This window comes from Protopterus annectens, chromosome 4.part0, assembly GCF_019279795.1.
Source record: "Protopterus annectens isolate FY-2018-M chromosome 4.part0, PAN1.0, whole genome shotgun sequence".
NCBI classification, from domain to species: domain Eukaryota; kingdom Metazoa; phylum Chordata; order Ceratodontiformes; family Protopteridae; genus Protopterus; species Protopterus annectens.
The window spans coordinates 1810821470-1810836409 of NC_056733.1; the positions used below are offsets into that span (position 1 = coordinate 1810821470).

At 37.5% G+C, this 14940-nt stretch overlaps 1 protein-coding gene across 1 annotated transcript in view; it reads left to right on the plus strand.

Annotated features, from left to right (window-relative positions):
• The window catches only part of HMOX1 (heme oxygenase 1), a 35657-nt gene extending 24394 nt beyond the window's left edge, over positions 1-11263 (plus strand). The window contains exon 5 of the mRNA XM_044069494.1: positions 7304-11263. Coding sequence (XP_043925429.1) covers positions 7304-7428 — 125 coding nt within the window. The 3' untranslated portion in view covers positions 7429-11263. The remainder of the gene's footprint in view (positions 1-7303) is intronic.
• Positions 11264-14940: the final 3677 nt, after the last annotated feature.

Genomic DNA, 14940 nt, shown 5'->3' on the forward strand with positions numbered 1-14940 from the left:
ACTTCTTCAGGCACTGATAATGAATCCTTGGCAACAACAGGGTCTCCAACACCCAAAAGGAGTTCTGGTAGTGTCCCTTTAGAAACACACGTAGACGGGGGGGGGGCGGAAACACAAGCAAAGTAAGCAATCTACAAGGGTTACTGGATTTGGCCTTAGGGAATTGAATTGCCCCACGGTAAACAATGTTTAAACTTATCAAACTATGACCTATCTGATGTACACCTTCAAGTCCTTAATAAAGGTTTAAATTTTATACCTGGCTCTGTTATATCTGAAGATGTATTTGCACAAGATCTGATTCAATTCTGTAGAGCTATTAATTTAAGAATGTTCTTTGGTGATACTAACACTAATTTGGATGGTGGTAATTTCAGATATCATAAATCCAATTTCACTCCGCCTATGAATGCGGTTGTTCAGCAGTTCCAAAATAGTGTATTGAAAGATATTCATTTTCTTGGTTCTGAAACAGTTTTCAAGAACAACAATATTACCCCTATTGAGAAAAGGGCAATTTTGGAACTTCAGGACAACAAACAAATTGTTATAATAAATGCTGATAAAGGTGGAGCAGTAGTGGTTTTAAATTGGTCTGATTATGATAAGGAAGCTCGGAGGCAATTGTTTGATGTAAGATACTATACACAGATGGGGGTGGATCCTATGGGTAGATTTGCTAAATGTATTGGATGTTTTTTACAAGATGCACATGATAGAGGGATTATATGTAAAGATACAGTACAACAATTGACTATTAAAGATCCAAGTGCTCAGTACATTTACTTTCTACCTAAGATCCACAAAGCTGTTAAGAATCCCCCAGGAAGACCAATAGTTTCTGGCAGAAACTGTTTGACGGAGCCTTTATCATTGTTCTTGACCAAACATCTCAAACCTTTACTAACATCCATTCGTTCCAGGCTTAAAGATACCACCAATTTTTTGCAGATTGCATCGGATACACAATTGGAAGCAGACTGGTTTTTGTGCACGCTTGACGTGAGTGCACTTTATACCAATATTCCACATCAGGCAGGACTCAAGGCTTTAGCATATTGGCTTGAATATTCCAAACTGTATAGTTCCACTTTTAACTCCTTTTTGGTAGATATGGCCAGGTATGTCCTTACTTGTAACGTCTTTTATTATAAAGACATATGTTTTTGGCAGATTAAAGGTACGGCTATGGGGGCATCTTTTGCCCCCATATATGCCGACCTTTTCATGGCCTATGTAGAGAATGAGATGATCTACAATTCTATAAGGAATATTTTTCTTACAGATAAGGACATATGGAGACGTTACCTGGATGATATATGGTTTGTCTGGAGGGGCACGGAATCCCGACTTACTGAGTTTATTCAGTATTTGAATAATAATGAATGGGGGTTGTGTTTTACGGAACAACATGACAACAATAAGATTATATTCCTGGATGTACTTTTGCGGAAACAACCTGATGGCACATTGGAAACTGAAATGTACAGGAAGTTCCCACAATACAACCCCCTATTACATGCCTCCAGTTACCATGCTCCACATATAGCGAGGAACATACCTAAATCCCAATTTATCAGAGCAAAACACATTTGCTCTGAACATTCTACATTTTGTGTTAACCAAACTGATCTTACTTATAGATTTAAACAAAGGGGTTATAATGCTGGTACTATTGCTATTGCCAAATGTCAGGTTAACAATATGCAACGCCATGATTTATTGCAATATAGGGAACGACCGGTTCAATCATCTCAACCATTGAGACTTGTTACTACCTATGGTCGCAACACCAACTGCCTATTGGGGAGTGTTAGAAAACATTGGAATATTTTGAAATGTGACCCTGAGGTTGCACACATTATTCCTGATCAATGTATGTTTTCCTATAGGAATGGCAAGAAGCTTCAACCTTATTTTAATCATTATAAAAGTAGGGATACTAAATACATCACTAAGATACAACGTACCTTATCAGGTCATATTTTGCGTGGGTGTTTTCCTTGTGGCCACTGCATTAATTGCAAATATATTTCAACAACCAATGAGTTTTCCAGTAGAAATTGCCCCAGAGTTTTTGACATCAATAGTTTTGTGAATTGTAGCAGTGATTGGGCTATTTATATGGCTACATGTAACTGCGGGGCTTTCTACATTGGGCAAACCTCCAGGTGCATTAGATTACGCATCTCTGAACACTACAGCAATATAAAACACAAAAAGGTGACTAATGCCCTTTATAAACATCAGTTGGTCCATCCAACAGCAAAATTTATGTTCACTATAATTGATTTAATACAAGGGGATCGCAAGAATAAAAGTGGTTGGCATAATATATTGAACAGTAAAGAAAAGAAGTGGATAATTATATTAGGTGGTCTTTTTCACCCTGGTCTTAATGAATATTCATGAGGAACAAACCAATAGGATTCAGGTTTTGCCTATTTAAACAGCTTGTAATGAACTACATGTATACACTGAAGAAGGCTGTGTATGTTACCAGCCGAAACCGGTATGTTTGTACTTGCTGGGATGTTATTTTGTTAAATATACTCATTTTAGTCACCATTTGCTGGCTCCGGTTTTTTGTGCTGTTGAATACTGAACTGTCAGATTCAAGATCAAGTTTATTGTAGGGCTTATAACTAAGCACTTACAGCAAGAAAATAAGTCAAACAAAGTTTAAACAGTGTTAAAGCCAACTTTATAAATGAACATTATATAATATATTTGAATTAAATGAATCCCATCAAGCAAGAAGTAAAATACAGAGAAATAATTAAAACATTGCACTTCAAATAGTTGCTGGTAAAATACTATCAATGATGGCAGTGCTCCATACTGCCACACTCTGTGGACATTAAATTTAAAGATCAGAAAAGAAAACAAAATTGCCCTAAAACTAGTCTCAGGCAATCGCATAAAACAAGTCTAATTAATAGCCACATTCCTTTCTAGCCAAACGGATGTAAAGGTCAAATAACATATAGGGGAATCGTGCCTCTCAACCTGTTAATGTAAGAAATCTGGACAAAGCCTAAAATAATAGGGACAAAGGCCCAAAAATAGGGACATATTTTAAGTGTTGCACTTAGAAACTTGCTGGAATAATTGGATTTGGAAAATTATGCATTTTATGAAGGATATGAAGTGTGAAATTCAAATGTATGTCATTCTATATTGACTTCAATTCTCAGTGATTTTCTAGAAAACAACAAATTTTATGAGAAACAGACCCAAAATATGAGGCAAAAAGGTCATTCTGAAAAAGTCTGGACAGGTGAGACGTATTAGGGGAATTCATTGCTGTGAGGTATACACCTTGTGGGTAACATTTCTGATTTCAGAGACAGCCCTAACATGGTGTCTACGTGGTTGTGCTATATGCTAATTAGCCAGTGCAGGGCAGAGACGTGCTAATTATTCATGTGCTCTCTCCCCTGGACCTGCCTCCATCAAGGCATGTACATGCTGAGCAATTCCACAGACTCACTCAGATGTGTAGATTAGCATGGCAGTGCCTGCCATGTTGCAGTAGTGAAAATGGCCAAAAGACTGTGTTCGGCCATCGTGGAAGAGATAAGTTTTGGAGAGTTTAGTGGTGTGGTAGGGTCAGAAGGTGTGTGAGTGAGTGTACAACATCAGGGGCTGTTTGTGTGTGTGTGTGTGTGTGTGTGTGTGTGTGTGTGTGTGTGTGTGTGTGTGTGTGTGTGTGTGCGTGTGTGTGTGTGAGAGAGACAGAGTGGCTGAGGTAGGAGGAATGCCTTTGCCTACACGATGGAACTGCCGCAGTCAACTACCACAGGAAGTGCTGATCTGTTTATCAAGGTAGTTAACTGTGATTCAGAAACATGCAAATTAGCTAATAAGGACATCTTTCCTCATCACTGCTACCACGTCTCTGAATCTCAAAGTACCGCATTGTTGGAGCTGGGCAATTTTATGGCTTCCAACTGGCCTGTTCATGAATTCCCATGATAGTTTGCAGCTTCTTTAGCGACTTCAAAATCATAACAGAAAAATCCTTCAAAGTTCAGCAAGTTAAATATAAGGGCATTGTAGTCTGCATTTCATTTTTGTCACAGGTGGTACAGTTGTAATATGACGTCATTTAACTCTTACATTTTTGCTGTAATGTTTTTCTATTGGTGTTCTGCTAAGAAGCACTAAAAACCTATTTTCTAAGAACCAGGGATCAGTGTGTAGGTACATGCTTTTCTGAGAACGTAGCTCTCAGTCTCTTACCTCCAGAGTCGGGGATAAATCCAAAAGTCAGGGACAGTAAGGGACACTTTTCAAAATGTTAGTATTATTAATTTGACAAGTTGACAGAATAAGAGAATGTGAATGTGCATCTTTGAAGTAAAAAGTATGTAACTCTAATTATTGTCATTTATAAAGTTTTAATTCATCACCCCCCCAAAAAAAAGTCAGTTTTAGGAAGGATTAGAAGGAGCAGAGCAAAAATTTGAGACAAAATCAGGGGCATTTGAAAGGTATGTGTAAAAAGAACACAGGTAGTAAAATAAGCCAAATAGACTTTCTGCGACTAATAAAACAACTGTAGTACATTGCCAACCAAATATGTTTGAAGCAAACATATCTCTCCGCCTCTTACAGCAGGAAATGTGGTCATAGCCAGGGGAGATAAAAGGCCCCAAAGTAAGACCACATTTTAAAAATAGTTCTTAAAACTTAGAAAGTTGCTAAAATAACAGGTTTTGCCTGCATTTTCTGTAGGATATGAAGTTTGAAACTCTAATAACGCTTGTCATTAGTTAATGGTCTGTCCTCTGATTTGTCGGAAAACCACTAATTTAATTAAGAACAGACCCAAAATACGAGGCAAACATCTGAACATTCTGTGAAAGTCTGTACTGTTTAGAGGAATGGTTGTCAAGTATTCTAGAAAGCATGCTCTACAAATAAACTGGAAACAGCAAAAACTTGTTTAGAAAAGCAATCCTTTTCTACCCGCTTTGATCAGACTGTACCATACGATATGTCAGAATGGCATACTTTTAGTGCCCCCTCCTGACCAATAGTGATATGACAGAGTTTTTTTCAAGAGTGACACTGTACACGACAGTATATCAACTATTGTTACTGTACTTAAATATTTTTGTCAAATTGGCAATTGCCTAATAAACAGAGCTATTCCAAGTTTGCAAAGACTGTGCAAAACTAATTTATTTTTATTTTCCTGTAAGCAGCCATTTGCTGTTTGTAAATTTCATAGATAATGAAATGCAGTTGCAGAACTAACTTTTCCTCCTTGGCCGAACGACCGTAATGATTGGATATTCAAGTCTTTACCTCTAAAGTGGGCTCCTTACTAGTTTGGGTTGGTGGTCAAATGTGCTAAGACTGGCTCAAACTTTTCCCAGTCTGGCATACACTAAAGACCACCTACTATCCACTATCAGTTTGTCCCCTCAGCTTTCCCCTTCTGTCCTTTCCATGGTATAAGATGGCAATTCAGTGTTGCTTTCTAAAAAACTTGCCATTAAAATGAATAACGGGCCTTTGCATGAAGGATGTACATTGGAAATATAAACTATTTATTGAAATCCCAAATTTCCCTACACACCTAAATACCAAATGTTCTAAGAGGAGAAGAGGGATGTAGCCTGCTGCGAAGTCTTGAGAGGTGCATATAATATTAATGGCTCTTCAACGTTTGTGCCTTGCTCTGTCATTGTGGGTATTTCAATGTTTGTGCTCTTCTCCGAAGTATTGTCAGTACCACAAAACAACTTTTGCTGAAGTTTTGTGTTTTTGTGCCACATTCTGACTTGTTTGCAGCAGTTGGCTGTAAGCAGTGCACTATCAATTTACAACAGTAGTGTTTCAGAAAAGGTACACTCCCCCATGACTACCACTGATACACACACTACTTTCTTAAGAAGTAAGCATTGCAAATAAATGCTCATCTTCTGTTTGTTTGCACTGGTTTTGCTGGAGTCTCCAGTTTCCCCTCAAATCTCAAAGATATATCAATAAGTGGAATGGCATTCCTTTAAAACTGCTCATAAGGTAAGTGGGCACATATTTGCACCTTGCGATGGGTTGCTATCCTTTCCAAGACAGGTTCTCTGCCTTATGCCTGTTTCATACCAGGAAAGTCTCTGGCTCCCTCTCAACGCTAAGACTAAACAGGATAAATAAAAAACTGTCTTCTAATGAAAACCATTCTAGCAAATGTGCTCATTTCCAGGCATGAGCTGTGCTTGTGGAAGGGTTGTCCTAGAAGAGAGAACAAAGTCCCTTTGCTGTTTGTTTGTTTTTTTTTTTTTTTTTTGGGGGGGGGTAGTAGAATAACTTGCAGACTACAGTAATTACTTGCTTCCAAGTGAAAGCAACATGCCAGTGCAATTGAAAGGAATACAGTGAAGATGTGTAACACTGTGCATCATTATGTCTGTCAAATCTTCCCAGTTTTGCTCTTTCCATTATAACGGTTGTGCATTGATCACAGGACACTAAGTATGAATTACTAATTATTGCCAAAAATGCAGCTGATGACTTTTTAATATTCAGAAAAATGCATATAAATACAAATGCTTATATTCTTTTAGCTTCATTTGTTCTTGAAGCCAGTAAACAGTCTACCTGATTTTGAATTTTTGCCTTTATTCTTTTAAGCTTTTTATCCGATTAAAGACAGTGAGTGCTGTTTCTAGTGTGGTCATGTTTCCTCAAGCCAAATCAACCATACCTCTCAGATTTTTGCAGAATGTCCAGATTTTTACCTCATATTTTTGGTCTGTTTTTCATAAAATTGTAGTTTTATGGCAAATTAGTGGCAAATCATTAAAGACTGATGTTAGAAAATAATGACGGCCATTTTAGTTTCACACTTCATACCCTTCAGAAAATTCATGCTAATGCAAAACCTGTTATTCTATCAACTTCCTAAGTCTGTAAGAACAGTATTAAAAAAATTTCCTATTTTTGGGCCTTTGTCCCACTTTTATTTATGTCTTTGTCCAGATTTCTTGCTCTAAGAGGTTGAGAGGTATGACATCAACATGTACGGCTTTGACAGAAAGATAAAAGCAGAACAGGAAATTTGCAGCTTTGGCAAGTTGTCCGTTTTTTACCATACCTTAAACATCCAGTACACACTGTCCTCACCCCAATGTGAACAAGAAGCATCTCAATACATAGTAATTGGTGGAAGGCACAAAGCTGAATTTCAACTGCAAACCATTTGAAGAATAAATGTGTAAATGTAACAGACATAGACTAAATATGTATGTGTAAACGTATTAACATTATAAATGTTATTTCTGATTTTTAGGTCAAAGTCACGGTGCAGAAAGCAATAAGAACATGTCTACTGTTAGCAGCAGTCCATTCCTTCGATATGTCCTTGGTTTTGGTTTTCTGCTGGCAGTGATTGCCTTGGGATTGCAGGCCCTGTAAAAGGATTCTGGCATTTATCTCAAAGAACATGTAGGAATTAAAAGAGACTTGAGTTCAGATTAACAGTGAAGTGCTTTATATTTACCTGGTTCTAAACTGCAGTGCCAGCTTTAACACTTCTTCACAAAATGTAACCTGCTATATTCCTAGGACGTCTTGCAGCCAGCCAGTGCTTGCACTAGGTAAGGAATGGCCTTGCTCATTAAAGGGAAGATAAGAAACAGAGCAAAAAATGGTGCAAAGGGAAATCACAGCAAGTCAACAAGTTTTCATCCATATGACTGAGTGAATGAAATCAAGTTCTCCATTCAAAGTGCTACAACACAAAATAGGACTGCATGAGGGGAAAAAGATAATACTGGCTTTCTTGGGCAGAGTCTTAATAATTTTGAAGCTAAACTGTTATGATGGCATGCAATACTAGTACTGAAATAATGGTTCTCTGTTGGGTGCCTAGTCTATGTCAAGTAGGGTGCAGACATTGTCCTTCTTATTGCAAATGGTTAATTGCTTTCTGTGGTAGCTGCAAAACTCTGGGACGGATATTGTGCTGCCTCTGTGACACAAGTAGCCTAAAGAAGGCTGCATATTCGTGAATAAAGGGCAGGCAAATCAAACCTTCAGTTCTGTTTTCAGTAAGCTTGCATGCTAGCTACTGCAACACTGTAAGTTAATTTACTGAAAGTCAAAAGCTTAATTAGAGGTAGGAAATTGTAGTCTGGAGCCTGACAGCTGTCACTGAGTCATCAAATAGTACAACATAGGGGTAGTTCTTTTACCCCTTCTTAGGAAATTGTAGTCTGGAGCCTGACAGCTGTCACTGAGTCATCAAATAGTACAACATAGGGGTAGTTCTTTTACCCCTTCTTTTAATAACATTGAGCCATACCATTAGTTAAGTAGCAAACACTAGTAAATATGTGCCACAGTGCTGCATGACTATGTAAATACTGACTTGCTGTGGTCAGCGCTATTCAAAGATGCCACATCAAAACTACTTCATGTAGGAGGGAGTGGCAAATGATTATGCCATCCCTGTCACCTAACTCATGGTTTCAGACAGGTGTTCAGCTCTGTACAGTAGCAGATAAGCACAGACGTCATGTTTCTGCTGTCTGTGGTTAGAGCTGTATTCAGACTATAAAGGACCAGAAATTTAACAATTTTAAAATCTTTCTGAAAAGCAATATAATCTATAATGTAAAAGGATGGTGCTATGTACTATAATTTTATTGTAACGGTTTAGGAATATAAACCAACATTTCATTTACATAGATTAAGGTTGTGCTTTCACAAAACAGTTTCACTGTAAATTTCAGGATGAAAGAACACAGTATTGGTTATATGCTGTTTTAGATCATATAATGTACAGGGTCAAATCAAGTACAGAGAAGAGATGCATGTAAGGAAATTTGCATGAACTACTAAAATGCAAAGAAAGAAATGAGCTATAGCATCATTTATTATCTGTCCCAGAAAGGTATTAGAACTCTAATATTTTCGACCCAGGATATATTTGGCCTGGACCAGTTTGAATCCAGGAAGTTTGCCTCACATACTGTTCCTGTCCTGCTTTCATGGAAGAGAAACAAAAACGCACTTGGACAGTATTCTTAGTGTTAAGTGGAATATTTATTCTCCATAGTGAACCTGGAAGGACCTGAAAACAGGTTCTGAGGAGAAAAGGGATGTAGCAGAAGGAATTAAACTCCAAGGGCCTTCAGAAAAACTCAAGATGTTAGCATTAAGTGAGGGCAAGAAGACTTTTTTCAAGTCCCACTATCACAGCTGTGATGGTGTAGTGGTTAAGTGCTGTGACTATAGTGTACAGGGTCCTGGGTTCAAGACCTGCAAAGGCTATTTATTTTGGTTGGGAGGGTGACCTAATGGTTAAGGTGTTTGTCTTACAAACAAGGTGCAAGGTTTGAGTCTCACAAGGGCAGTTAGCTTACTACTAATCTATGAACCTATGTACAAGGACAAGACCACTGATGTAGTAATTTCTGTCAGTAATGGACAGGTACACATGAAGCTAACTGACCCCTCAAGACCAGTAAAATGCACCCCCTAGAGGTACCAGACAACAGCTATGCTGAATCAGTATATGCAAATATTGAGTGCTCCTTCTCCTACCGACAATGTTCTAACCTGTCCAGGCTTGGCATGATTATTTTAGCTTTTTGACTGCCAACAGTAAATCAAAATGTTGACCCCCCCAAATGTGCTATACCTCATTTATGACCAAAGGTGAGACTGTTTTATGCTAATGCTAAAAATGAGTGGGTGTATAAGAGAGAGAGAGAGATAGATAGATAGACATAAATATTGGTGTGTCATCTGCCAGGAAAAATGTCCATTCAGTCCATATTCTGTCAAGAAAAAAAATGGGGGGTTGCCCATAAACCATTGTTTCTTCCAAGCAGGTGGGAATAGACAGATTCTAGAGTATTTCTGTAAGGAAATACCACAAATGAACATTTTTATGAAAATACTGTATTTTTCCTGCATTATGAAAATATTTAAGCAACAGTACCCCAAAGGTTAGCTTCTTCTAGTGGGGTTGCACTGAAAAAGGATTGCGGTTACAGGTTGCCTCAGTTATATTTCACTGTTAACCATAATGTATGAATGGAAGTTAATTTACAGTGCAATATTCACTGTAGTAGCCATAAAAGTTGTGCATAGAAATACTGTTTAAATACTAGACTTTTTTTCTAGAAGACAGAAAACTATGAATTATTGTTTAATCCTGTCCAGTAGACTAACTTCTAAAGAGTTAGTGCATTCTGTAATAAGAACCAAAAAGCTTGAGACTGTGCATGCTGTGTTACTACTTTAAACTTGTATTTGTTGATTTTTATTTTAGATTGCTCCTGTCATGTACAATGTAATATAGCCACAAAAGTGTTCTAATAAACAGGTTTGAGTAACATACCACTACATGGACATATGTGTTACGATGCTTTCCATTGTAACACCTTTTCAGCTTTTTATAATGTACTTATTCAGTTTTTTTAATGCCATGTGGTTAAGCAGCATCTGGGACCAAACTGCTGTATCATTGATGGGCATTTATAGTATGTAATTGCACTGCATGGATCTGTGCAATTCATCTTAAGACAGTGATGTTACAACTGACATTCTGCAATAAGACTTGATGCCAGTAACCTAGCAGAAAAAAAAATCAGGACAAGGTGTGTTGCAGTTTCCCCCATCCCAAACTGTGATGTTATGTTTCATTTGTTTTATGTCATTCACTGGGTTAATGCCACTGAGAAGTTCATTTACAGAAAAGAAAAGCTCCACAGTACAAAACTCTTGAGACAGTTCATTGTAGTGCCAGTTATATGTATCCCATGGCAAACCTGTGCATTTTGACAGTAGCAGCCTTTAACAGCATGAAGATCCAGTCTGTTTCTATAATACCTGCTGTATGTCTTATTCAGTTTGCCACAAGACAACCAATGTTACTCACTAGTTGCTTAAACAAAGGCACTACTAAAAAGATCAGTTCAAACTTGGAGCACTATTTGTATTTCGTATAACTAGAAAGAGCAAAAATAAAATTCTATTAAATTAAGTTCAGAACTACCAAGGTGAATGGCAAGATGGAATGATACCAAAATTGATGCATTGTTGTCACGGTGGGGAAAAACTGCCATCTAAAACAGTACTAAAATGTACAGATCCATGTATTCAATAATGTCCATTACATAATGTGAACTAACTGTGTATCACTCTCAAAGCAGTTCTTGTAACATTGTGTTTTCTTTTTTATTTATCAACATGCATAATATTTGAAATTTTTTAATAAAATTATGCTGAGTAAAACAACTGTTCTGTTTTGTTCTTCTTTAGAAAACAACCGTAACATTAGAAATATAATAACTTGTCAGTACTATAGTCTTATTAAGAAATAACTGTAACACTGCACAGTGGAAAAGAGTTAGAATTTTAAAGCTGTTAAAAATTATATGATCATGAGGCAAGACTTACCCACCTGCTTTACAGCAGATAAATAGTACAGCCAACGAATATACAACCAAGGTAGATCATTTACAGATGGCATTTTATTACCTGACAAAAGCAGAAAAGTGTTGAAGCTGCTAACAGGAACAATGTAAGATTTTAAGTCCACTACACAAAACTGAGACAGCAACCAAATTCTTTTGTCACGTTTCAAACAGTTCTGCAGTGCAGAAAGTCTTATCCTGGAGGGAAATGACAGCCTATGCAGTGTACAGTAGTTCATATGTTCAAAGGCTGCTTCTAGGAAATAAACCCGTTAAGCCTTTTGTAAACTAGGCACTGTAATCCCACTGGTACACCCAACTTCCCTTCAGTGTTGGATTACATATACCTTGGGATCCTGGGCTGTTTTAAATCCATGGGTGCAATGCCCGCAACTATTTTGGTGATCAGTACACACATACACATATGCACCTATTATCCACAATGATTTGCCAGAAAAAACATAAACTATAATATTTTATCAGGAGCACCCAAAAATTTGAAGCAAAATGAGAGACATTCTACAAAATCAGGGACAGCTGCCTTCATGTACTCCAGGGTTTGAATTCTTTAGCCTCCATTTGCCTACTTGTTAGGCTCTGAGTGGTTACTAACACACACACACACACGCACCACTTTTTTTTTTTCAGAATTCTTTTGCAGTTATTTTTTTTTCAGCTGCTTTCCAGGCGACTAACTGAACCACTTTATGCTACAGTCATGCCTCTCAACCAGAAGTAAAGTTTTAGCTTATATTTTTGGTCTGTTCATCATGAAATGTATGTTCTTTTTTTCAGGCAAATCATTGAGGACTACAGTCACTAAATAATGATAGGTGTGCGAGTTTCAGTCTTGCTTTCAGAAAACATTTTAGACTTCATGTCATTCAGATTCATCTTGCACCCAGTACCAATTCCCAGTCTGGCAGCCTCAACTCTTAGTTGAGGAGCAAAAAAAAAAAAAAAATGCCAGGTCATCTGTTTAAAAAACTGTAGCAAATTAAAAGCAGTTTGCTACAAGTTTTGCTACAAGTTGTACCAAACACCAAGCACTGAAGTAAATAATTCACTTCAAGTCCTGAACGCAAAAGCAGTGTTTTCCTACTGGCATTTTGAAATGCTGGTGTGGAAATTAATACTGCAGATCATGTCCCATAACACCTTGCACCCAGGATGGTTTCACCCTTTGCCCTACCCTAGCTATGCTTCTACCTGTTACTCTAGCAACTGTTGAAGTTTGTAAGATTAGTACTTAAAATTTGTCCATGATTTTGGGCCTTTGTCCCCCCATTATTTTTGGCTTTGTCCAGAATTCTTGCACTAAGAGATTATGCTGCTAGCCTGCTGCATGTGCTGAACAGAGAAAAATACTGTGGTGGCACTACATAAATTGCCAAACTAGAGATACCTTGAGTCAGTCAGCTGTAGAGTTTTTCCTGTACTAAATGAAATGGAGCCATCAGTTTCCTAACCAGCTGAATATGAAAGGCAGGTGAAGCCCTAGCATGTGTTAAGACATGGCTCTAATGTAACATTGCCATCATCGGTACAATGGCTGTAGCACTGAACTTTGAACATCGTAATTTAAAGGAGCAGCTCAGAAATTCATGGCAACCTGGCATTTTAGTTGAAAAATCCATATTTTCTGACAAAAATAAGAGAGCTGAAAGTTATGAGCTATATGCAGTGATACATGACTACTACCAGTTATACCAAGAGCAGTTGATCCATGAATAAAATTGGGAAGGATGTAAAGGTGAGACTGCAGTGCTACCATTCTTTCTTAATCCTTTTCACCACCAGCACTGGTGAGAATACACTCTCTCCAGGCAAGTATTACTTTATTTGATATTTGTTGTCCAAGCTGAGTAACTGGGCAGTACTCTCACATCATTTACAGTATTACAAAAATTAACAACAACTGGAAAATACAAGTCCCTGTTTATTTGAAATGACATAGACTTTAACAAACTAAACCATTATTATTCAATGGGAATAGCTTTCAACCCACCATCTCCAAAAATGTGGACCATCACCTCATAGTGTGGGACAAATGGCAAAGGAGATATTAGTCTGCTGTAGTTTCTGGCTAGTGCTGCCACCAGAGGCAGATCATGTTCAAATGGATCCCAAGTCAAGGTAATGGGCCCTCCTCCCACTCATAGGCATACCAATATCCCTTTACCTAACACTGCTCATACTTATGCAAACTACATTCTTTTTTACTGTTACAATGATCACAGAGATTTGGATTTAATTTAAAACTTGTGTTTAAAGCAAAACATTAACAGACATTTGCTAAACAAAATGCCCCTGCTGAAAACAGACTTAATGTGAGCAATAGTAAACTTCTCTTCACTTGAAACTCATATTTATTAAAAACCTGACTGGAAATCCATAAAACAGAAGACGTGTGATACATTTAATAACAGCTTGGGACAGCCCATTGGACACAAACGTCCTTTTCTGGGGCAATCTAGGAGCAGTGTTTGGTAAAGTGATTTGGCCAGAGTCACACAGTACACAAACTAAAACCAATGGAATCAAGGCCTACACTACAGAAAGCAGCTCATAGCCTTGCTAATCTGCACCATGTACCAGACAAACTGTTGTACCCCAACACAATGCATTTCACACCCTTTTTAGGCATAAAACAAGCTAAATTAAAATTGCATTCATTGTCAATAACTAAATTCATTAACTTCATGCTACTCGATTTATTCATGATCCAAATAATAAATACTCTTAAAGAGTCAACAAGACAAGAAAACTAAGGATCTTACACAAAGAACAAAATCTATACCATGATGCTCCAGTTTAGTGCAATCATTTCTTTCTTTTACACCATAACTACTTGGGATGAAGGAAACAAATATTTATATACACAGATGTGACCATCAATTACAGACCCTTGTATGACTGTGTACACATCATATGCTTGGTTGTGATCAAATGAATGGCCCTAAAAGTAAATTTCAGCTCCTTGCTGTGCGATTCATACAGTGTAACCTATTACACCCCACCCATGTCCACCTTACCTCTTAGCTCAAGAATCCATGATGACCCAAAATCAGGAAGTTACTAGAACAACAAACATTGCATTAGCAAGCATTTTCTGATGAATTATAAAGTCTGAAACTCAAATACCAGTAATTAGTTAGTGACTCCAGTCCATATCAGTTTGCCAGACATTCACAGATTTTACAAGGAACAGATCAAAATACTTGTTAACCTTGCTCAGGAATTCTGGACAAAGCCAGAATAATGGAGGGGTGGGTTAGACAAAAAAAATCCAAAATGGTAACTTTTAAATATTATTTTCTTTTATGTATTTGTTTATCAGGTAAATCCACTGGACAAAGTGCTCCTTTTCAGGGCTAACCCAAGAGCACTGTCTGAGTGACTAGCTCAAAATCACACTGTAGGCAAACAGATGTGGATGGATTCAAACCGTGTACTTCTGACTACAGGCAACAAGTTTGTTAAAAGCTCAGAGCCTTAA